The following is a 25,981-nucleotide window of genomic DNA, read 5'->3' as shown; positions in this document are numbered from 1 at the left end:
CCCGTCTCTACTAAAAATACAAAAATTAGCCAGGCGTGGTGGCACGCACTTGTAGTCCCAGGTACTCAGGAGGCTGAGGCAGGAGAATCTCTTGAACCTGGGAGGCAGAAGTTGCAGTGAGCTGAGATCACTCCACTGCACTCCAGCCTAGGCAACAGAATGAGACTCTGTCTCAAAAAAAAAAAAAAGAAAAAAAGAAGTGACAGAACTGAGTATGAAAAGGCAGACAAGCTTCTTGTTTTTAAGAAAAAAGAAATTCCCTCTAACAGTCTGCAAAAGTAAGAAACTGAGTAACAGGATAAAAGCATATTAATTTTAAAAGTAAAGAGCATACTCATACCAACTCCGTTCCATTCTCCTTACTCCTTCCTCCTGTCTTCACAGATCACGCGTTATGCAATGTAAGATGCCACAGTCTTCTCTATAAATCTAAACATACTACCTGGTTCTCCAGTAAATAATACATGAGATCCTGATATTTTAAATGCTGATCGGCCTTCCATTTTTAGAATTAACCTATAAATGATGCACAGAAGACTTATTAATACTAATTATGGAACAGAATGAAAATGTTCTAGCCATGTGAAAGGTCCAGAGGCAGAATGGGAATAAGTGCAGGAGGGGGACTCTTGAGAATAAGGCAGAAGACATTTAGGGGCACTACATCCTCATTTACCTGTGACGAAGCCTAGGATACTATTTAAAGCTGGTGAGTCAAGAAATACAAGTGGAAAACAATAGATTACCTTAGAATTTTAAAGTTTTTCTTTTTTGAGACAGTCTTACTCTGTCGCCCAGGTTGGAATGCAGTAGCACGATCTCAGCTTACTGCAACCTCTGCCTCCCAGGCTCAAGCGATTCTCCTGCCTCAGCCTCCCGAGTAGCTCGGATTACAGGTGCCCACCACTGCACCCGACTAATTTTTGTATTTTTAGTAGAGATGGGGTTTCACCATGTTGGCCAGGCTGGTCTCAAAATGAAAATTTCATATAGCAAAGTGGAAGGAATTTTACAGTAAACTTCTGTATACCACTACTTGTATTCTACCATTAGCATTTTTATAATAACAATGGATTTGGAAAATTTAAGTATGACTTGCAGAAATGGGGGGTGAGGAGAATATATAGTAGGGAAAATGTGCTTAATTCCTCAACTTTTATAGTGCAGGTTAGTAGTAGAGAGGCTTGAAAACTAACAAATCAAGAAACAATAAGGGTATAGTATATCATGTAGAATTATAGAGATAACTACCATTTCATTGAAATGCATCAAAAAATAAGACGGACTAATGGGTGGGTAGAGGGATGAATATAGATATGTACAAATAAAGCAAATACAGCAAAATATTAATTTAGAATCTACGTGGTTGGTACATGGGTGTTTACTATGTAAGTCTTAATTTTTCTGATTAAAATTTTTGTAATAAAATACTGATACAAATGTGGTTGAGAATGGTCATCATGTCTACAAAGAGACACTAATGTTTACCAATATGCATGCTGCTCTCTGCTTGACGCAGTCCCCTGGCATGTCAGTGGGGCTGTGTGACTGAGTCTGGACAGTGGAACGTAAGTAGAAATAATGTGCACCACTTCTAGGCCTGGCCCCTAAAACCTCGGGCAGGGTCCTCCACATGCCTTCTCCTCTCCCAACTGCTGGCAGATTCAGGGCAATTTGGGAGCCATATGCTGAAGAGGAGCATCCACCAGCCTGAGTCTCTAACAACCACCTGCTGATGGCCCCCAACTCACACCAGATGCGACATGAGGCAGAAATCAACTTTAACTGTCTTAAGTGGCTATTTTGGAATTTATCTGTAACCACAGTTAGCATTAACTATAACTAATAGAGTGCACCTGAGGAGCTTTTGTTCATGTAATTTGCATTAACTTTTTAAATTCATACATGCAAATTTAAAACAAATAATAAGCTGGTACTGGGACTGGGGAAAACCTTCTAAACTCACTTTCTAAGACTTCTTTAGCACTTTGGGCACATTTGTGTGAATATAAAAAGGCAAAATTGCAAAATGGCACCCCTTCCTCTGGGTTGCTACAACCCGGCTAGGCCCACTCAGCTCTCTAAGCAGATGCCTTTGAACAGTACACAAATTGCACAACCATGCCCAGCAGCCCTGACAATGAGGTGATGACAACCTGGTTGGAAACTGAAGGACTGTTAACTAGGACCTTTTAGGAAGCATGAGATGTCACCAACTTTCTCTGCCCAGGCTGAAAATTTCAGATATAAAATTTTCATATCTTTTACTGGATCTATTTATCTTATCCATTCTGCAATACCATGTTAAGTCATGATGTCCCAACTCGGAGGACTACAGATACCACAACAGAGGAATCCTGCTGCCACCATAGCCAATTCCAGGGCTAGAAAAGCAGCAGCAGCTGAGAAGCTGCCTTCTGCCTTAGAAACACCCCAGAGGGGATAAGGAGCTTCCATCTGGAAAAGATGGTGCAATCTCAACCCTTAGAGTGGGTCTCAGATGGGGATTTGACCTCTTTACTCTTTAAAGAGACTCTCCCTGTCCAAGCAACTGAGGTCCTGTGGCAGTCAACCATGGAGATGTTCCACTGGGATCTCTTCTTCAAGAAAGAACTTGACCAGGTACAGTGGCTTACACCTGTAATCCCAGCACTTTGGGGGACTGAAACAAGAGGATCACCTGACCCCAGAAGTTTGGGACCAGCCTGGGCAACATGGCAAGATCCCATCTCTATGCCGGGCATGGTGGCTCACACCTGTAATCCCAGCACTGTGGGAGGCTGAGTCAGGCGGATCACTTGAGGTCAGGAGTTCAAGACCAGCCTGGCCAACATGGTGAAATCCCACCTCTACCAAAAATACAAAAATTAGCCGGGCATAGTGGTGCACACCTGTAGTCTCAGCTACTCGGGAGGATCACTTTAATCCAGGAGGCAGAGGTTGCAGTGAGCCAAGATCACACCACTGCACTCTAGCCTGGGTGGCAGAACAAGCCTCCACCTCAAAAAAAAAAAAAAAATCCCATCTCTACAAAAAAACAAAACAAAACAGCCAGGCCTGTCGTCCTAGCTACTTGGGTGGCTGAAGTGGGAGGACTGCCTGAGCTTGGAAGGTCAAGGCTGCAGTGAGCCATGATCACAGCACTGCACTCCACCCCAGGTGACAGAGTCAGACCTTCTCTCAAAAAACAAAACAAAAAAAAACGAACTTACCATTCATCTGCAAGGACTGCAGAGGGCTGACAGCCTCCAGCTGTTGGCACCACGAGGATCCTAGGACTTGTGTTAGCTTCTGAGCTGAAGGCACATTCTTCCAAAGTAGCCTCTGGCCAATGACTGACCCACAGAAAGACTAGAGACTGTCCTTTCTGCCCAACCTGAGACCCCTCTAATGGGTGGGCTTTGCTAGGGAGCTCCCCCATCAAGTGGCCAAGACTTCAGGTCTGCATCACTATCTGAGGCTCTCCCCGCCCAAACCTGCTGCCTCCCGCTTCCCTTTCATAGGTGTTGGGTCTGCATCATGATCAAAAGCTTTCCTTGCCCAGGCTGGTCTCGAACTCCTCAAATTCTGCTTCCTATCCCTATTGTCTGTCTTGGATACATTCTTAATTCTAAATGTCTGTTCTCCACAGACAAAACTGACACAATACGGGAACCATGCAACACTCAGGCTTGTGTGCTGCTATCACTTGTCCAGCCTCCCTTCTGCTTCCCCCTTATATCCTTTTGGTCCCCTTGCTCTGATGACCCTCGGAAGCACTTGTTGAGATTCTAGTCCAACTGCCAGTTGGGGTCATGCGACCTCATCCCAGTCCCCATGGTAAAGCCGACTGAAAACCCACGCATCTTTAACAAAGCTCTAATTTCCAGGATCTGAGTGATGAACTCTACAGCATTTCATCACAGCATCAGAAGGCCAGTTAAAATTACACTTTCAGCCAGTAATCCAGCATTTAAAGTTTTTACCACGAATTTCTAGCCAGGCAAGGTGGCATGTGCCTGTAGTCTCAGCTACTTGGGAGGCTGAAGGAGGAGAGTTGCTGGAGCCCAGGAGTTCAAGGCCAGTCTGGGCAACATAGTGAGACACCATCTCTTAAAAATGCCCTAATCCAGTATCTTCATTTGCAGCAAATCAGAGTTCCCATTCTGAAATGATATGCATTCTTTGAAAAATACAATAAAATAAGTCACTGGCAGAAATATATTATTTTTATGTCCTATCCATCAGAGTGCTTTAAAAAATAAGGTCACTAAAAAAATTGGAACACATGCATCCAAATCACTCTTAAAAGCTCTGACAAGAGTAAGTCTTTTCACAATTTTAACACAAAGGAAATAATACATAGGGGTTTTCACAATACCTGGACAAGCATGTAACTAATGAGAAGTGTTTTTAAAATGTTACCAATCCTTTACCGAACAGTTTACCAACAGGGTTATTTATAACAGTATATTATTTTTATTTTATGCATATTTCATTTTATGAATATGCATATTATTGGTTATTCTGCCCAAAAAATAGTCTGAACAAGTGCTGTGTAATTAAAGTCACCTCTAGGCAGTAAGCTGGCCCCTGAAATCTTTCTCCACAGTATTCCTGTGTGGCTGTCCAAGTTTTCCATCCTGGCTGTGGTACCAGTCCAATGTACCCCAAGTGTCAGGGAGGCACCCGCCTCCACCCCGCCCCGAGGATAGGGCCGAGGTGGGGCGGCTGGGGCGCTGGGAGGTGAAGGAGGAGCAATGCGCAGAGGCCAGGACGACCCAGGGTCCTACAGCACGGCACCCAGCTCCGGAAAAGGTCACGCGGACAAGTCGCTTCACCTCTCAGAGCCTCAAAGTCCTCATTCAAATTAAAATTCAAATATTACGCCTTTGGAAAATGTTTACAGTTCTGACTCTCCCACAGAAACACATACCTGTCACCTGCCTCCCACCCCCACAAGGACGCCAGAGTCAGGTCAACCATCTCTTTCCTGTCAGCCAAGATGCCATTTTTCAGGCAAAACTAAATCCCTTTTGCTTCACGTGACAGTCCAGAAATGTTTCGTTTTGTTTGTAAAAGCAACCCTGCTTATCGGCATCTAACTCTGCTGGGGGCCGGCATGAGCTACCAGAGAACGAAAACTACGGCCCAACTGACTCCACGAAGCTCACTCAGGACTGAGGAAGTAAAAACGGCATAACCAGAGGCGCGCCCGACACCCCAGAACAAGCACGGACTATTCTGGTTTAGGAACAGTCGCGGGGCAGCCCTGGAGTGAGTGTAAGGGGCAGAGCCGCGGGCACCACAAAGTGCGGGGCCGGCGGCCGACAGGGAGCGGCCGCGGGGCACGCCCTCCCCGCAAACGCCCGGAAAGTCCGCGGGCGGCCTGCGCGCTCAGGAGACCCGGTCTAGGCGCAGGCCAGGCGCGCAGTGGGGAACCCCGCGGCGGGGACCCAGCGGTGCCTGCCCAGCGGCCCCGGCTCCCAGGTGCGCGTTCAGGACGAGCAGCGTTTCCCGGTCGCGGCGCGGGCACAGGTAATTTCACAATCCCAAGCGCCGCATTCCAACGACAAGAATCACACCCCAGGACCTTAGCCTTTCGCTCGCCCCAGTCGGCGCCGCGGGCCGGAGGCGGTGGGGGAAGGGCGCCTGGCGGGGGGGGGGGGGGCGGGGTTGCGGCGCGACCCCCGCCAGCCGCACAGACCTGGTTCCGGATCCTCGGGCCGTCCTGAGTGGTTGCCCATGCTTGGCCGACTCGGGCAGCGGCCGGCTTGCCGGCCTCAGACCGGGTGTCCACCGTGCCGAGCTCGCGCCGGCTCCGGCTGGCGAGGCGGTTGCGTCCGGCGGGTCCGCTCCAGTCAAAGAAAGGGCCGGGCGCCTTCCAGTTCCCAGCAGCTGCCGGCGGAGCCGCTGCTCTCCCGCGCCTGTGGGCCCCGCCCCCTCATCTGCATCCTGCCCGCCCGCGCGGCCCGCCCCCTTCATCTGCATCCTGCCGGACCACCTCAACTGCACGCCGCCCGCCAGGCACGGCCCGCCCCCCTTATCTGCATACTGTCCGCCCACCTCATCTGCATTTCCTTCTTGGCAGCCGGAGGGCCCCGCGCCGTGGGCTGGACTCACTGGCCGACCGCCTGCAGGCCACCGCCCGCGGATGCCGAGAACCGCAGCTGCACAAGGTAGGCTGGAAAAACCCCACTGCGGGGAGGCGGGAGCCTAGTGCCTCCGGAAAGGCAAAATCCTGCTCGTGTGAACCTAGACCTATCAGGACAAGAGAAACCTAGGACTAGCGCAGGACAGGCGCTTAATAAGCATTTTTTTGGGTGAATGAATGAATGGATGAACAACTCGAGGAGGTGGTGAAAAATAACGCTAACAAAGACGTACTCATCCAAAATGAATACTATGGCTAATAATAAAAATGCATACCAATCATAAGTAGAAACTGTTCTGCCGCTGTCGGAAATTACTAAAATGGAAATTACCCTGAACGACTTTCATCCTTCATCTGACAGTGAAAACATTTAGAACAACTAAATCTTGCAGTAAAAATATTTAGGACTAATAAAACCATTAGTGGTATGACTGGTTCTATCTCGTGCATCACTTGACCACTACAGTCCATTCTCAGGTGTCACGCATCAACATCGTAGGACACCACTGATTACTCCTAACGCCTCAAAACAGTGTGTTCACTTGGTTCCAGGATGCTACACTCTCCTAGTTTTCTGCTCACTCCCCTAGAAGCCTCTTCCCAGTCCCCTTTGTTGGTTCCTCCTCATCTTGACCCACCCTGGGCACTAAAGCTCAGCCAACAGACCTCTTTCCTATATACTCTCTTGGTCTTTGATTTACCAACTTGTGGCTTTTAAATACCATCTATATATCTCCAGGCTGGTTCCCTCTTCTAACTCCAGACTCATTTATCCAACTACCTTCTTGACACCTTCTCTTGACACCTCCACTTAGGTTTTTTAATAAGTTCTCTCCATCTCCGTAAGTGGCAGTTCCGTTCTTCCAGTGACTCAGGCCAGAAACCTCGACTCCTTTCACATGCCACATCTCGTCCTTCAACAATGCCTGTCAGTATGTGTATCATAAATAGCCCTACATCTCAGCACTTCTCACCTCCTCCACTGCTACCCCCGGATCCAAGCCGCTGTCATCTCCTGCCAGGATTACTGCAACTGCCTCCTAACCAGTCTCACTTCTCCTGCCCTTGCCTCTTTATAGCCCATTCTGCACATACAGTGAGAGTGATGCTTCTAAAGCCTAGGTCAAATCATGTCACACCCCCACTTGCAACACTCCAGTGTCTTCCTGTCTCACCTGGAGGAAAAGTCAAAGCCCTTACAATGGCCTCCAAGGCCCTGAATAATCCTCTCCCCCCATCAGTGAACTCACCTTCCCCTTCTCACATTGCTCTTGCTACACCGGCCTCCTCACTGTTCCTCAAATAAGCGGGGCACGTTCCCATCTCAGGGCCTTTGCACTTGGTGTTCCCTCTGCCTGCAACATTCTTCCCCCCGACACCTACACTGCATAGACCATTATGTCTCACCCTGTCTCACTCCCCGGGCCTTTGCTCAAATGTCACCCTACTAAGGGGGCTTCTCTCACCATACCACATTAAATAGTAAGCCAGACCCTCAGCACACACCCTCTCCTACTTTGCTGGCCTCTGCAACACTGATCGCCATTCCATATAGTACATGTTTACTAATTATTGTTCCTCCACTAGAGTGTAAACTTTATAAACACGGAGACTCAGAACGAATGAATGAAAACAAATGAATGAACCAATGTATAGGCTGCAGGCAGCAGACACAAATTAGCCCTTAAATACACATTGCTTCTTTTTAGTGGTAGTATAGTACCATGAATTGGTTTCTCCCACAAAACTAGCATGTGAAAGACAAGAGTCACAGTTTTATTTCTGTAATCTATAAAACATAGCACAATACTGAGCATGTACAAGCAAATATACTAAGGAAAATAAACAGCAAGAAACAATGTTAGAGCAGAAATGCATATGACACCAAGTGCAACTCCCTCCCCTTTTAAAAAGGTAATTAGCCCAGAAAAGATGGTCAACTTCCCCAAATAGTTCCAAAATGATAGGCAGAGCCTGAGTTTGTGATCATGGTAAGAGTGATGCAACTTCAATTTACAGAACAGTTACATACTTATTCAAAGAGTTTTGGAAATCAATGAGTCAATTTACTAATTCTGTAAAATGTCAAGTAATTAACATGTCTCTTTATGGAAACTGGACAAGTAAGACCCCAACCCAACCTGGACTCCTATGGCTCTCTCACCTCCCACATTTAAAATATCTAGTCAAGTCCTGCACATTTCATCACCTTAACATTTTCTTTGCCTCTCTCGTCTTTGCTGCATCTTTGATTCACAAGGGCTACTGCATTAGCTTCCCAACTAACTTACTACTTCCACTTTTGCTGCTGCTTAAATTGCTCCTCCACCTGAATTATCAAAAATGCAAATCTGACTGCACCATGCCTCTGCCTAGAAGTTCCTGTGGCTCCCCTCTACCCTTAAGATGAAGTCCTTCTAAGCTTAGTATGCCAAGGTCCTTCATAATCATGTGCTCCACCTCCACCCCTATTGTTCTAGCCTCAGCTTTCAGAAAGTTCTCCCTCCCAGCTGTAGCTCCTTGAACACACCCTATTGTTTCAGGCCTCTATGCTTTCATATCTGCTATATTCCGTCGGTTTCAACACCCCTTCCATAACTGAGCTGCCTAGCAAATGCTTATTCATCTGCTGTGAACTGAGTTGTGTCCTTCCTAAATTCATGTTGAAGCCCTACCCCACAATGTGATAGTATTTGGAGACAGGGCCTTTAGGAGGTAATTAAGGTTAAATGAGGTCATAAGGGTGGGGCCCTAATCTAGCAGGATAGGTGGCCTTATAAGAAGAGGAAGAGGCTGGCACGGAGGCTCACGCCTGTAATCCCAGCACTTTGGGAGGCTGAGGCAGGCAGATCACAAGGTCAAGAGATCAAGACCATCTAGCCAACATGGTGAAACCCCCTCTCTACCAAAAATACAAAAATGAGCTAGGTGTGGTGGCGCGTGCCTCTAGTCCCACCTACTCATCTGAGGCAGGAGAATCGCTTGAACCCAGGAGGCAGAGGTTGCAGTGAGCTGAGGTCGCACCATTGTACTCCAGCCTGGCAACAGAGCAAGACTCCGTCTCAAAAAACAAAACAAAATAAAACAAATAAAAAGAAAAATAAAAAAAGAGGAAGAGATCTTTCTCTCTCTTTCTGTTATGTGAGGTCACAGTGAGATGGTGGCATATATAAGCCAAGAAGACTCCTTACCAGAACCCAGCCATGCTGGCACTCTGAACTCAGACTTCCAGCCTCCAACACTCCGAGAAATAAATTTCTGCTGTTTAAGCCATCCAGTCTGTGCTATTTGGTTATGGCAGCCCAAGCAGAGTAATATATATCATCTTTTAAATTCTTGCTCTGTTATCACCCCCCCTTTGGTGGGCCCGCACATCTCAGACAGAATTCAATGCTGTCTCCCTCATGGTACTTCTGTACCTGTCAATGCTTGTATTATTTTATTTTATTTTTTGAGACAGAGTTTTGCTCTGTTGCCCAGGCTGGAGTGCAATAGCGCGATCTCAGCTCACTGCAATCTCCGCCTTCTGGGTTTAAGTGATTCTCGTGCCTCAGCCTCCCGAGTAGCTGGGATTACAGGTGCATGCTACCATGTCTGGCTAATTTTTGTATTTTTGTAGAGATGGGGTTTCACCATGTTGGCCAGGCTGGTCTCAAACTCCTGACCTCAGGTGATCCACCTGAGTTGGCCTCCCAAAGTGCTGGGATTACAGGCATGAGCCACCATGACCAGCCATGGATAATTTAAAAAAGCAGTTCAGGGATTAGTCGGGTTGTGGCAGTCACACATCCTGGGCAAATGAAAAACCAACTGCCTGAATGTTATATGAATAGGATAAAATTTCCTGTGGAATCAAAGAGTCCAGCAGAATCAAGCAACAGGTGGAAGTGAAGCTGATGTGCTGTGTATCTGGTGTAAACCTTAAAAGTGGCTCTGATGATCATGGTGACAGGGTGACATGTCAAAGACGCCTGTGATGACTATAAAAAAAGCAACAGTGTACAGACACTCCTCAACTTATGATGGGTTACGTCCCAATAACCCACTGTAAACTGAAAATATCCTAAGTTCGAGATGGGCTTTGTAGACAGGCTGGATGCAAAAACGCTGGCAAACAATATTCAAAAAAATGCTGACAACGCAGTACTGTGGTTTACCCCCATGATTGCAGGGCTGACTAGGAGCTGTGGCTCACAACCACTGCCCAGCATCACAAAAAAGTGTAGCTCCACATATCACTAGCCTGGTAAAAGATCAAAATTCAAAATTTGAAGTACGGTATAGCTTTTGTACCATCACAAAGTCAAAAAATCCTAAGTCAAACCATCATAAGTCAGGGACTGTCTGCAATTTCTAAATTACTGTATTTCTATAATGTGTAATTTCAAATGTAAAGGTATAACTAAGTTGACAACTTGGACATTATAATTATGTATTTTTTACTTCACCTATAATCTAAGTGTTTTAAGGAAGACAAAAAGGTTTTTATGGAACTTCACTGAATATAAAGATCCCTTATATATAGGCATAAACAATAAAATAATATATATGGTCCCATTTTTATTAAAAATTTCTATATTCTACTGTCCATATCAATATGTGTAGAAATACATTTTGACATGTATATAGCAAATTATTAGAAATAACTATATCTGAAATATAGAATTAGGAAAGACTTTTTTTCTATACCAAATATCTCTGTCTTAATAAATATATTTTACTACTATGACCAGAACACATTTAAAAAAGTACATATCCTTAAGCTCAGCAGTTATTCTTACAGAAATTTATTCGAAAGAAATAGTTACAGGCCAGTCACGGTGGCTCAAACCTGTAATCCCAGCACTTTTTTTTTTTTTTTTTGAGACAGAATTTCACTCTTGTTGCCCAGGCTAGAGTGCAGTGGCACGATCTCGGCTCACCGCAACCTCCGCCTCCCGAGTTCAAGCGATTCTCCTGCCTCAGCCTCCCAAGTAGCTGGAATTACAGGCATGCACCACCACACCTGGCTAATTTCATATTTTTAGTAGAGACGGGATTTCTCCATGTTGGTCAGGCTGGTCTCGAACTCCCGACCTCAGGTGATCCACCCGCCTCGGCCTCCCAAAGTGCAGGGAAGATCCCAGCTACTTGGGAGGCTGAGGCAGAAAAATCACTTGAACCTGTGAGGCAGAGGTTGTGATGAGCCGAGACTCCATCTCAAAAAAAAAAAAAAAGAAAAAAGGCCGGGCACGGTGGCTCACGCCTGTAATCCCAGCACTCTGGGAGGCCGAGGCGGGCAGATCACCAGGTCAGGAGATCGAGACCATCCGGACTAAAATGGTGAAACCCTGTCTCTACTATACTAAAAAAAAAAATACAAAAAAAATTAGCCAGGCGTGGTGGCGGGCGCCTGTAGTCCCAGCTACTCGGGAGGCTGAGGCAGGAGAATGGCGTGAACCCGGGAGGCAGAGCTTGCAGTGAGCCGAGATCGCACCTCTGCACTCCAGCCTGGGAGACAGAGTGAGACTCCGTCTCAAAAGAAAAAAAGAAACAGTTACAAATAATACACAAACATCTAGCTTGCAAGATAATTCTTAACATTTGTTGAGAAATAATTACATGCCAGGCACTATTCTAAGTACATTGTATATTTCGATTTATAAAACAAAACTGTTTTTTAACTCAAATTAAAGATTAGAAAATGACTGAGGGTGAGTAACTTGCCTAAATTTACTCCGCTAGAAAGCAGCAGAGCCAGGATTTAAACCTGTGTCTCCAAGTCCACCCCAAGGTTTGGTGATTCACTGACAGGACTCACAAGACTGAGCACACAGTTGCACTCAGAGCTATGATATATTACACCAAAAGGATACAAAGAAAGGGAAAAGGTCTACAAGACCAAGTCCAGAGGAAACTAGGTGCAAGCTTCCATTAATTTCCTCCCAGTGTAGTCATTCGGGGTGTGCTTAATTCTTCCAACAATGAGCTGTGACAACACGTGTGAAATGTTGTCTGCCAGGGAAATTGACTAGAGACTTAGCATCCAGGGTTTTTACCAGGGGATCACGTAGGCTCCTGGAAGGAAAACAGGAGTTCAGCATAAACTACAGTGTTTGCACAGTTTATGCAGTGAGCCACTCTTACCAATTAGGGTGGTAGGAACCCTTCCAAAATCCAAGTTCCCTGACACCAGCCAAGTGCCAACCTTGGAAGCAGCCTTTCTAAGGACAGCAGTCCCAGACCTGCTACATTCACCCTTTTCTGCGGAGAAACCATGCCATTTAACTCCAGAGTTTGTGTTCTTAACAACTGCACATTGCCTCCTTTCTGTTTGTAATAGCAAAAAGCTGGAAAAACCTACAATGTTCAACACAAATGTCCAAGTTTAATAAAATATAATACAGCTATATGATGGTTTCCTATGCAGTCTCTAAAGCAATGTGTCAGATACTAAGTTACAAAGCAAAACAATACATATGTTAAGAATGTAATTCGCTGGGCGAGGGGTGGTGGCCTACCCCTGTAATCCCACCACTTTCAGAGGCCGAGGGGGGCGGGATTGCCTGAGGTCAGGAGTTTGAGACCAGCCTGGCCAACTTGGTGAAATCCCGTCTCTACTAAAAATACAAAAAAATAGCTGGGCGCGGTGGCAGGCGCCTGCAATCTCAGCTACTCGGGAGCCTGAGGCAGGAGAATCGCTTGAACCTGGGAGGCAGAGGCTACAGTGAGCCGAGATCGCGCCATTGCACTCCAGCCTGGGCAACAAGAGCGAAACTCTGTCTCAAAAAAAAAAAAAAGAATACAATTCTAAATTTTTGTACATAAACAAAAACTATATAGACACAGATACCTGGATAAGATGGAAAGGGTTTCAACAATTATACCTCAAGGCACTGATTCAGAGTGGCCCTCTCTGAGTAGGCAAGATTATGATGTCCTTTATATAAGTTCGTTTATTGTTTGTCCATTTTTTTTTTATTTTTTTCTAGTACACATGTACTGCTTTTTGCTTTTGAGTTAAAAATACATTTATTTGGAAAAATACATAAATGTTAAAATAGTTTAAAGTAAAATTCAGCCTGGGAAACAGCACAAGACCCTATCTCTAGAAAAAATAAAAAATTAGCCAAGTGTGGTAGTGTGCACCTGTAGTCCCAGTTACTCGGGAGGCTGAGGTGGGAGAGCCACTTGAGCCCAGGAGTTCAAGGTTGCAGTGAGCTATGATTGCACTACTGCACTCCAGCCTGGGCCACAGAGGAGACCCTATCTCTAAAAATAATAATTTCAAGTAAAATTTATCATATTACCAAAAATCTTCGGTTTCTAGGAAGATTCCTTGAATAATAAACTCTAATACATATATATTCAACAAATATGCATTTATTCCTCAGAATACTTAAACTTAAGCAAAGGTAGGACCAGAAGACAGTTCCTAATTTTTACTAAACACCAAAGTGTCCATCTTTTTTCTTATTTTGAGACAGAGTCTTGCTCTGTTGCCCAGGCTTGAATATAGTGGCACAATTATAGCTCACTGCAGTCTCAAACTCCTGGGTTCAAATGATCCTCCCACCTCAGCCTCCCTCCCAAGTAGCCGGGATTATAGCCTCATGTCATCACACCCAGCTAATTTTTTAAAATGTTTTGTAGATATGGGATCTCACTATGTTGCCCAGACTGGCCTTGAACTCCAGGCCTCCAGCAATTTTCCCTACTTGGCCTCCTGAAGTGTTGGGATTATAGGCATGAGCCATTGCACCCTGTCTCTATCATTTTTAAATAATACACGATTAAACTTTAATTGGTAAAAACCTTTTATGAAAAACTGCAACATATACAAAACTAAAGAGAGCTAATATAATGGCCCTCCATATGCCTCTCAACTCAGTTTCAATAGTTTCCAACTCAGAGCCAATTTTTTTCATCTATCACCCACTTCTTCCTCTAGCTTCAATTGTTTTGAAGCAAATCCAAGATATCCTATTTCATTGGTAAATATTTCAGCATGGATTTCTAAAGGTAAGAACTCTTTAAAAAAAAAACACACACACACAATTCCATTATCTCAACTAAAAAGTATTAACAACAATTTTTTACCAAATAGCCAGAGTTCAAATTTCCTTGTGCCAGTATTTTTTTTAAATCATGATCCATGGCTGGGCGTGGTGGCTCACACCTGTAATCCCAGCACTTTGGGAGGCCGAGGCAGGCAGATCACCTGAGGTTGTGAGATCGAGACCAGCCTGACCAACATGGAGAAACCCTGTCTTTACTAAAAATACAAAATTAGCCGGGCATGGTGGCGCATATCTGTAATCCCAGCTACTCAGGAGGCTGAGGCAGGAGAATCACTTGAACCCGGGAGGCGGAGCCTGAGGTGAGCCGAGCACTCCAGCCTGGGAAACAAGAGCGAAATTCCGTCTCAAAAAAAAAAAAAAAAAAAAAAAAAAGTCACGATCCATACTGTTATGCACCTATTAGAATGGTGAAAATCCAAAAGACTGACAACACCAAATGCTGGCAAGGATATAGAACAACAGAAACTCTCATTCATTGCTGGTGGAAATACAAAATGGTACAACCACTTTGAAAGACAGTTTGTCAGTTTTGTTTTGTTTTGTTTTTTGAGACGGAGTTTCGCTCTTATTGCCCAGGCTGGAGTGCAGTGGTGCAATCTCAGCTCACTGCAACCTCCACCTCCTGGGTTCAAGCAATTCTCCTGCCTCAGCCTCCCAAGTAGCTGGGATTACAGGCACCCGCCACCATGCCCAGCTAATTTTTTGTATTTTTAGTAGAGACGGGGTTTCACCATGTTGGCCAGGCTGGTCTTGAACTCCTGACCTCGTGTTCCGCCCACCTCAGCCTCCCAAAGTTCCGGGATTACAGGCGTGAACCACCACGCCCAGCGTCAGTTTCTTACAAAACTAAACATATTCTTATCATAAGATCCAGCAGTTGAGCTTCTTGGCATCTACCCAAATGAGCTGAAAACTTAGGTCTACACAAAAACCTGCACATGAATGTTTATAGCAGTTTTATTCATAATTGCCAAAACTTGGAAGCAACAAAAATATCCTTCAATACTTGAATGATAAACTGTGGTACATCCATATAATGGAATATTATTCCGCACTAAAAAGAAATTATCAAGACACAAAAAGACATGGAGGAACCTTAAATGCATACTGCTAACTGAAAGAAGCCAGTCTGAAAAGGCCACACACTACCTCATTCCAGCTATCTGACAAAAAGGCAAAACTGTAGAGATAGTAAGATCAGTGGTTGCCAGGTCCTTAGGAGGAAGGATGAATGGGTGGAGCACAGGGGATTTTTAGGGCAGGGAAACTACTCTGTATGACTCTGTAATGGTGGATACGTGTCAAAACCCATAGAATGTACACCACCAAAAGTGAACCCTAATATAAACTATAGACTTCAGTTAATAACAATGTACCTATACACACTGGCTCATCAGTTCCAAGAAATGTACCACCTTAATGCAAGAAGTTAGTAACTTGGGAATCTGGAGGTGATGGTGAGCGGGTATATATGGAAACTTTCTATACTTTCCACTAATTTTTCTATAAACCTACAATACCTCTAAAAGATAAAGCCCATTAATTTTTTAAACATTCCTGATCCAAACAATAAACTTGAGCTTAAATTAACACCACAAAACAGGTGTGACAGTCTCTGTGGACTACCTACCTATCAGCCATTTCCCACATCTTCCTTCCTTCCTTCCCTGCCAGGCAGCTGGCCCTAAGAGAACGTGGCCTGTTCTTAGCTGAGTAGTAGATCCTTCATGCACAGCCTACGTTAATCCTGGTGATTCCATTTTCCTTGCTAGGGAATAGGTCAAGGATGCTATGAGACCCAGTTCTGACCAAAAACATTTGAAGGGAGGTCTGCTGGGAGGAGGGCTGGGGAAAGTTCTCTTATTCTTAAAGAGATGCTGAAACCTTCTTCTTCCATGGGACTCTGTCCTCTGTTTGAGGTTGCCAGAACTCTAGTAGTTATCTCGTGATGATGAGGGGAGCTGGCCAGAGGGCCAAGCCAGCACACTCAGGGTGGCCGACCAAAAAGATGGAAAGAACCTGCACCCTTTTTGGCATGCCGAGCCCCTGAATTAAACACCCTCTGAGTTACCTACTTTCCGTTCCATTATGCACATGGCACACTTCCTCAGTGTTACAATCCAGCGAATCAGGTGTGGTCTGACCCAGTAGCCATTCTTTTTCTCTACTTACAAGCAAGAGACCGAGGTTCAGAGAGATTACACTATCTTGCCCAAGGTCATATAGATTAAAAGTAGGGAGCCGAAATTTAATGCAGGCCTGTTGCCACTGAAGCACTCGTTCTTCCTACACTAAACCACTTTGTCTCCAGTAGAAGCTGGACACAGAATCTTCAAAGAGAAATCAACATTTCAGGATTCAGAGAAAACAAATAGTTTCTTAAAACAGGAAACTATAAAATATGGAATATCTTTAAGGAGAGAATCTTGAGTATCCTTCTTGAATTAGAATGTTTTTAGCCTTAATAGGGCTTAACTTAAATATGAATAACCTTGCTATAATCTAAATGAAAGAAGATTGATATCAATCACTATAAAACTATACACACAAAAAAAAACCTCTGTACTTGTCTCAGCCACTGATTCATTAGGTGATCCATCCTCCTAGACTGTGACACCTCTATTATCTGCCCACTGCCTTCTTTGAGATCTTGGTACAAATATAAAAAATCTACATTGAGCCAGGCATAGTAATGCATGCCAGTAGCCCCAGCTATTTGGGAGGCTGAGGCAGGAGGATTGCCTGAGCCCAGGAGCTCCAGTCTAGCCTAAGCAACATAGCAAGACCCTATTGCTAAAACAGAAAAATCAAAGTCATCATTGGCCTTCAAGATTTTGAAGTTCATTTATACATAAAGGAAAAGTATAGGCTGAACACCTTCCTATGTATTTTGTGTGTTCTCATGTTGGTCTAGGGGTACAAATGCGGTCATGTTAACAGTACTGGCTGGGCACGGTGGCTCACACCTGCAATCCCAGCACTTTGGGAGGCCAAGGCAAGAGGATCACTTGAGCTCAGTAGTTCGAGACCAGCCTGGGCAACACAGGGAGATCCCATCTCTACCAATAGTAAAAAAATTAGCCGAGCATGATGGTATGCACCCGTAGTCCCAGCTACTTGGGAGGCTGAGGCAGGAGAATCACTTGAGCTTGAGCCCAGGAGGTCAAGGCAGCAGTGAGCTGTGATCGCACCACTGCACTCCAGCCTGGGTGACAGACAGAGACCCTGCCTCAAAAAAAAAAAAAAAAGAAAAGAAAAGAAAAAGAAAAAAACAGTATTAAATAATATTTTTCGGGCCCTAGTCATTTACTTAACTATCGTCCCCACTGCAAAGTTCCCCCAGTATTTCTGGGAGTCCCAGGAGTGTGTCACCTTTTCTCAAAGTGAGGACTCTCAGTGAACTCACATCGTGTGCTCTTTATTCTCTCCTCTACAGAACCCCCTTGGGAAGCTCAACCTCAGCAGCCTAGGCACTCCCTCCACTCAATGGCAGAAGGAGGCTTCCTGTTGCCTGGGCTCCCCCACGCCCTGTGGTGGGCACTGAAGCCGCCCCACAGGCCTATCAGGCACTCACTGCTGCAGGTACGGACAGCTTTCCTGCCTTGCGTGATCAGCCCCCCACCCCTGCTGCAGGCCTCCTCTCAAGGACTCTGGATGGATTCCCCCTACTCTGAACCTGTACTGGTATTTGTCGTTAAAAAGGTATCACCGCTGAAAGAGATGCTTAGAAGACCATCCCCATAGTTTAACACTGGTTGCTTTTTTTTTTTTTTTTTTTGAGACAGTCTTACTCTGTTGCCCAGGCTGGAGTGCAGTGGCTCAACCTCCGCCTCCCAGGTTCAAGCTATTCTCGTGCCTCAGCCTCCCAAGTAGCTGGGATTACAGGCATGCGCCACCATGCCCAGCTAAATTTTGTATTTTTAGTAGAGACAGGGTTTCACCATGTTGGCCAGGCTGGTTTCAAACACCTGACCTCAAGTGATCTGCCCGCCTCAGCCTGCCAAAGTGCTGTGATTACAGGCGTGAGCCACCACGCCCGGACTTTTTTTTTTTTTTTGAAACTTGGTCTTGCTCTGTCACCCAGGCTGGCATGCAGCAGTGCCATCACAGCTCACTACAGCCTCGACTTCCTGTGCTCAAGCAATCCTCCTGCCTCAGCCTCCTGAGTAGCTGGGACCACAGGCACATACCACCACAGCTGGCTAAAGTTTTGTATTTTGGGTAGAGATGGGGATTTGCCACGTTGCCCAGGCTTTTTTTTTTTTTCCTATAAAGAATATTCTTGTGGCAAACACTGGTTGTTTCTAAGACGTGGTGTTTCAGATACTACTTTAACTTTCTTCTCTGTTCTTCTGTTTTTCCCTTTATTATTTTTATTTTTTAATTGTGGTAAAATATATATAACATAAAACTCACCGTCTCAATTATTATTATTTTTTTGAGACAGGGTCTCACTCTGTCAACCAAGGCTAGAGTACAGTGGTGTGATCTCAGCTCACTGAAACCTCCACCTCCCAGGTTCAAGTGATTCTCCTGCCTTAGCCTCCCGAGTAGCTGTGACTACAGGCGCACACCACCATGCCTGGCTAATTTTTGTTTTTTTTTTTTTGTTTTTTGGTAAAGATAGGATTTCACTGTGTCAGCCAGGCTGGCATCTCAACTATTTTTAGTGTACAGTCCAGAGGTGTTAAGTACATTCACATTGTTGTACAACCATCACCACCCCCATGTCCAGAAATCTTTTCATCCTGCACAACCAAAACTTGGTACCCATAAAAGAATAATGCTCTACTCCCTCCTCCCGCAGCCGCTGGCAATCACCATTCAACTTTCTGTCTCTACGGATTTGGTGACTCCAGGTCCCTCATAGGAATGATCACACAGTCCTTTTACTCAGCATAATGTCTTTGAGGTAGCACATACTGTAGCACGTGTCAGAAATTCTTTCTTTTTAAGGCTGCCTAACATTCTGTTTTATGTATATACCATATTTTTGTTGATCCACGCATCTGTTGATGGACACTTGGGTTGCTTCCACCTTTTAGTTATTGCAAACAATGCTGCTAAGAACATGGGCGCACAAATATCTTTTCAAGTCCCTGCTTTCAATTATTTTGGGTATATAACCAGAAGTGGAAATACTGGATCATATTATACTTTTCTTTTTAAGGTATTACTTTGTTTGTACTCTTTAAGCTATCAAGCATGAATCATATTAATAAAAACAATGTAATTTTCCTTACCAAAAAATAAAAAGTATTTATTAACCAAAATAATAATGTAGTGACTTTACATGCACTATGCTGAACATAACAAAGGACAAGATTTCCCATGCCGTAGCAGGGCTCAGATTCCTTCATTTGGTAAATAATGTTCAGCATCTGGTTTGTACATGACACTACAATATTTGTACATGACACTATTCAAGTTTTCCATATTCTGAAGATGGGGAAAAAGCTCAGTTTTCTTAATAAGCCAAAGGCCAACTCGGTGAACAGAGACTAGGTTCACACAACAAAGAAAACCAAGAGAAACTTGAACATGGGGAGAATGAGTGAAAGAGATCACAAAGCTACGTAACTGAATCAGAAGAAAAGTTCCTTAGGCAAATAGCACACACATTAGTCCAGAAAACACTCCAATTCTGAGGAAGTGGCAGGGAGAGTCAAGGGAGGAGCTATACAGATAAAAAGCAGATTAGTGGTTGCCTGGAGCTGGTGGTAGAAACAGATATTGACTGGAAACAGCAGCATGGGGTATTTCTGGAGTGACAGGAATATCTTAAAACTCATCTGTGGTGATGGTTGTAACTCAGTCAATTCACTAAAATTCACTGGATTGCACACTGTATAAATGGGTGAATTTTATGGTATGTAAATTATTATCAATAAAGCTGTTTCTTGAAAAAGTCAAGGGAGACAAGCAGATAAGCCTTCAAGACTTGACATATTATTTACGACCTCAAAAGAGCCATGTCCTCGCTCTGAATCAGTTAGCATGACTGAAGCCTGGGGGAGCCTGGTGAGCTCACAAAGACACAGTCTTTGAAGAAGAGGAGATAAAGGGGACAGCATCGCTCATACTCAGGAGTTGCCTGCTTGCCGAATGAGCAGCGAGCAGGTCCAGTGAGCTGGGTTCAACTCACGGCAACAGAGAGTTATTAGGCAGGCGAAGCAGTATAGGTGGGATATGGGAGTGACTTAACAGAAATACACACGGGGTGCTGCAGAAGGGTTTTTAAAAGAAAAAGCATGCCCTGTTGAAAGGAGCTCAAGAAAGGCTTTTTGAAGGAGGTGCTACTATGAGCGGGTCCTTTCCAGGTGAACAGCATATCCATCAAGGTCTGCAGTGGCAGGAGGAGGGGAGGGGGCAGCAGGGAGGGAGGGGCTTGGCTTGGACATGCACAGCCTAGACAAGCAAGGCCCCGGCAGCAGGCCCCGTCATTGTTCACCAGAGTGACTGTGAAAAGGTCACAGTCAAGGCACCAACGGGGCAGGGAGGTAAGACAGCCATAGATCACACTGAATCACAAGGCAAGACGTTGCCCTTGGCCCCTCAACCAGTGAGGAGTGCTTGAAGGTTTTCGAGCAGAGAAGTGATTTCATGACAGCTGTGGCTTAGGAAGATTACTCTGGTAATACAGAAGTTGCTCTCTTATGCACTCTCTACTGAACATTTTACAGATAATCAATTCACCAAAATAACCAATGGACCCCATGTTTACAGGACACACTGACATCCTTGGCAAGATGAACACTTTTGGCTGGTAGTCTCCTCTCTGGGACACCTGGGCACCTCTGCTCCCATCACGTGGGTTGTCTTCGTAGTAAGAGTCAGGCATATTTGTTCCCAAAACTATTTATGCTACTTGTACTTGCAAATTTATTTCCATAACTTTGTACATAAACTAGTGAAATACGAGTACAAAGAGAGAGATATTGCTTCCTCAAAAGCCATGCTGAATGGTTTGAAAAGACTCAATGAAGATGAGTCACTAAAAATGGCTGAAGCAATTATAAAAGATTAGGGGAATATCTGCAAACATGTGAAAGGATTCAGTATCTAATCTTCCTCTTAAGTATTTTTGTTCTTTCTCATGTTTAAAAAAACTAAAACTGGAAATCATAGGAGATACAAGAATGGAAAGATGTTTAAAAAAAACTTCAATCAACAAGACCACTATAAGACAATGTCTTGGCTCTATAACTAAAGATGAGTGAACGAATGTGCAGTTATATGTTTTGGGTGAAAATAAAATGTTTAAAAGTATAGTTTAATTTTTTTAGGTTTCCCTGGTTTAGCCAACTTTTTCAATGGATTGGCCGAAAATGATCCTACTTACATAGGATGAGAGAGTAAGCATTAACCACCAGCAGCAACTCAAGTCAGGAAGCCACTGTGCTTTAGGTAAGAGATGCTGTGTTGGGTGAAGTCAGGAGAATGCAAAAGAAATAAAAAGAAGTGGGCTGGGTGCAGTGGCTCACACCTGTAATCCCGGCACTTTGGGAGGCCGAGGCAGGCGGATCACAACATCAGGAGTTCAAGACCAGCCTGGCCAACATAGTGAAACCCCGTCTCTACTAAAAATACAAAAAATCAGCCAGGCGTGGTGATGGGCACCTGTCATCCCAGCTACTCGGTAGGCTGAGGCAGGAAAATTGTTTGAACTGGGGAGGCGGAGGTTGCAGTGAGCCGAGATTGCGCCATTGCACCCCAGCCTGTGAGACAAGAGCGAGATTTCATCTCAAAATAAATAAATAAATAAATAAATAAATAAAAAGAAGTGTAAGATGCAACTGTAGATGACAATTACATGTTGAGAGAAAGGAAGTTAATAAAGATAACACTAGAATGTATCTGGAGAACTGAGAAATGCCACTTCAGTTAGGACAAATCCAGATGCTAGAGAAAGCAGTTAAACAACTCTATAATGAAATGAGGATGATGGGTTTGGTTAAGACATGTTGAGAATGAAATGTAAGATCCATGAGAGCAGGGACTTTTTTTGTTGTCGTTAACTGCTGCATCCCTAGCACCCAGAAAGATGCCTGGAACATAGTAGACACTAAATATGTATTGAAGGAATGAATGAATACACATGCAGAATATTCCCCAGACATTTTCAGCAAACAGTGGGAGGAGTGTTTCTGGAGTACAAGGGGGAAGTTGGGATCCCAGATGCAGGTTTGGGAATCATCAGGGACTTTGTCTATCTTGTAACCCAAAGGCCTGGAATAGAGCTTCCCACATGGGAGGATACAAGAAAATGTACCCAAGAACAGGTCTTTGACCTTAATAGCAGCCCCTTCAGAGTTGGAAAGGACTTTGATGAAAGTCTTCCAATCCTGTCACTCCATAGCTCCTCCACTTGTAGAGAATGAGTACCTCTCTAGCAAGCACATGGAGTTCCTTACTTCCTGGAGCAACATGCTTGTCTCTGAATTTCTGCAGCTAACCAGAATATTCTTTCATCTATTAAGTCAAAATCTGGCCCTATTTTTACTAGTTGGAGCCAAAAATGGAAAAATTTAATATTGACCAAAAAAGAACTGGTTGATAAGTGATGGTAACTTGGGGAGAAAAAAACACGTCATCTTAAAGCAAAGCTTCACGAATATTTATAGCAGCTTTATTCATAATTGCCAAGACTTGGAAGCAACCAGGATGTCCTTCAGTAGGAGAATGGATAAATAAACTGTTGTACATCCAGAAAATGGAATATTATTCAGTGCTAAAAAGAAATGAACTATCAAGCCATGAAAAGACATGGAGGAACCTTAAATGTGTATTACTAAGTGAAAGAAGCCAATATAAAAGGCGACATACTGTATGATTCCAACTATATGACATTCTAGGAAAGGCAAAACTATGGGACAGTAAAAAGATCAGTGGTTTCCAGGGACTAGGGATGAGGGAGGGATGAACGGGCAGAGGACAGAGGATTTTGGGGGCAGTGAAACTACTCTGGTGTGATATTACAATTGCCGATACGTGGCATTATACATTCATTTAAACCCACAGAATGTACACCACCAAAAGTGAACCCAAACTTAAACTATGGACTTTGGGTGATAATGATCTGTCATGTCAGTGTACCACTCTGGTGGGGGATGTTGATAATGGGAGAGGCTGTACATGTGTGGGGGCAGGAGGTGTATGGAAACTCCAAAAAAAAATTAAGACTCAGGCTAGGCCTGGTGGCTCATGCCTGTAATCCCAGTATTTTGGGAGGCTACAGCAGGAAGACTGATTGAACATGAGTTCAAGACAACCCTGGGCAACATAGTGACACCCCATCTCTACAAACAAAATTTAGCTGGGCATGAAGGTGCCCACCTGTAGTCCCAGCTACTCAGGAGGCTGGGGTGGGAGGGCTGCTTGAGCCCAGGAGTTCAAGGCTGCAGTGAGCCATGATTGCACCACTGCACTCCAGCCTGGGCAACAGAGTGAGACCCTGTTGCAGAAAAATAAAATAAAATAAAGGGCTGGGTCGGTGGCTCACGCCTGTAATCCTAGTACTTTGGGAGGTGGAAGGGCGGATTATTAGAGGTCAGGAGTTCGAGACCAGCCTGGTCAACATGCCAAAAACCCATCTCAAGTAAAAAAATACAAAAATTAGCTGGGCTTGGTGGCGTGGACCTGTAATCCCAGCTACTCAGGAGGCTGAGGTATGAGAATCGCTTGAACCCGGGAGGCAGAGGTTGCAGTGAGCCAAGATTGTGCCACTGCACTCCAGCCTGGGCAATGGAGTGAGACTCTGTCTCAAAAAACAGAATAATAAATAAAATAAAGATTTAATTTAAAAAAAACCTTTTAAAGGAAATAAAAAAAGAAAGCAAAACTTGAAGAATCTTAGAAGATGCCCAAGAGTCTAAGGCAGGTGGATTTTTTTAAGTTTGTTTTTGTTTTGCCATAATTCCTAAGTAGGATATTCTGTTAAGAAAGATGATTTAAGGGAAAAATCACATTTTATAAAAATATCTATATTTCAGTTTCTGCTCTTAGTTCCTCAGATGTGTCACTTCATTTGCTTGTCACAATTCTCTGTAATGGGCACGATTAACTCCATCTTATGGATGAGGAAACCTGCTGAGAGACACTAAGGAGCTTGTCCAACATCACACACGATGCTCCTCCAAGAGGCTAAGACATTCGAAGAATTGTGAGTCTGACCCCAAATGAGTAACTGACAGACTGAAGAAGAAAGAGGACGGTTCCTAAACAAACCAGTGTAACTGTGCAGGCGTTCTTGATGTGCTCAGGAAAACATAAGGGCATATATAGAAACTGAAAATAGGGCACACGGCCGTGGCCAAACAGGAGTGGGCAGAAACCTCGGAAAGCAGTCTGAAAAGCTAGCCCTGAAAAGGAGCTGGGTGGTTTCCGATGGTGAAGGCAAACCCTCTGGATGCTCTTTCAGCTTTGTTTTTCTGTCTTCCCTCAGGCATATACACCCAAAAATGGTCTTTGCCCATTTGCAAAGTGTAGCTCAAACCTTAGTGGGAGGAAACTAAAGTCCAAGGAAACCATCTCATGAATGTAAATATCCTGGCCCAGGGAAATTAAACCCCAAACACTGAGATAACTTGGGAATGAGGCTGTGAACTGCTATCAGTAACCACTGAGAAATCATAAAACAAGTGCCAGAGAGATGGGGACCGGAACGAGGAGGTTCTTTATGGAATGATAGGAATGATCACCAAAATACACTGAAAAGAGAAAATGCGCACGTGCAGAATGGTGTGTCCATTTACGTTACTATTTGGGTACAGAAAGATAAGAGGATATCCCTTTGCTTCCAGACACACTGAATAGCTCTAGAAAGATACCACATTCCCCACCACTGGTGGGTGAACTTGGTGGCTGGGCAAAGGGGCAGGAGCAAAACTTTTCACTGTAACCCTTTACATTTTGAATAAGTAAACTGTCTTACTTGTTCCAAAAAAAAATGAACAAAACTTAGAAAATGTTTACCTGATAAAAGACTAGAGTTTGAAAAGACAGATTTTTTTTTTTTTTTTAGATGGAGTCTAGCTCTGCCACCCAGGCTGGAGTGCAGTTGCATGATCTTGGCTCACTGCAACCTCCGCCTCCCGTGTTCAAGCAATTCTCCTGCCTCAGCCTCCTGAGTAGCTGGGATTACAGACATGCGCCACTACGCCCGGCTAATTTTTGTATTTTCAGTAGAGACGGGGTTTCACTATGTTGGTCAGGATGGTCTTGAACTCCTGACCTCGTGATCTGCCTGCCTCAGCCTCCCAAAGTGCTGGGATTACAAGTGTGAGCCACCGTGCCCAGCACAATGGTTTGCAAGGAGACATAGTGATCCCCAGTATACAAAATAAGCCAAACTCTAGGACCCTTTCTACAGCAGGGTGTGTAGGCCCTTTCTACAGCAACATCCTAGAGTTTGGCTTCTTCTCAGTGATTTTTCCACTCCCACAGATTTGGCTCCTCCCAACAGAAGGAATGGTTGTAGTTGGTAGGTTAATTTGCTTAAGGTCACACAGCCAGGATGTGGCCGAGAGGACAGAACAAAGTCATGCCTATGCCCTCTCTTATACAGACTTTTCTTATGGTCTTCTCATTACTGCATTGAATACGTGCAAGTCTTATCTTCTGGTCCCCCATACATGGTTCCTAATGTAATTCCCTGCAATGTAGATTATTAAATATATGTTGGGATCAGGCACAGTGGCTCACACCTGTAGTCCCAGCACTTTAGGAGGCCAAGGCAGGAGGATCGCTTGAGCCCAGGAGTTCAAGACCAGCCTGAACAACATAGTAA

At 44.5% G+C, this 25,981-nt stretch overlaps 1 protein-coding gene and 1 long non-coding RNA gene across 12 annotated transcripts in view; one reads left to right on the top strand and one right to left on the bottom strand.

Moving 5' to 3' along the window:
* Positions 1-25,981, bottom strand: part of SPECC1 (sperm antigen with calponin homology and coiled-coil domains 1) — a 305,733-nt gene that overhangs the window by 153,633 nt on the left and 126,119 nt on the right. For 2 of the 11 annotated variants that reach the window (XM_024241501.3, XM_063718431.1), the window contains exon 1: positions 5,687-5,938. The exons of 6 other annotated variants lie outside the window; for them this stretch is intronic. In XM_024241501.3, the coding sequence (XP_024097269.1) occupies positions 5,687-5,726 (40 nt within the window). In that variant the 5' untranslated portion in view covers positions 5,727-5,938. Of the gene's footprint in view, positions 1-5,686; positions 5,995-25,981 lie in introns of those variants that run through there. 3 more of the 11 variants (XM_009236527.4, XM_024241502.3, XM_054536305.2) reach the window with 3 other exon arrangements.
* On the top strand, positions 5,379-19,466 carry LOC129051227 (uncharacterized). The gene is made up of 3 exons (XR_008515312.2): positions 5,379-5,517; positions 6,071-6,158; positions 17,630-19,466. It is a non-coding gene; the product is annotated as an uncharacterized LOC129051227 (long non-coding RNA).

The sequence above is a fragment of the Pongo abelii genome, chromosome 19 (genome assembly GCF_028885655.2).
Source record: "Pongo abelii isolate AG06213 chromosome 19, NHGRI_mPonAbe1-v2.0_pri, whole genome shotgun sequence".
Taxonomy (NCBI): Eukaryota; Metazoa; Chordata; class Mammalia; order Primates; family Hominidae; genus Pongo; species Pongo abelii.
Note: the sequence above shows the minus strand (reverse complement) of the source record. Positions and strands in the feature narration are given on the sequence as shown.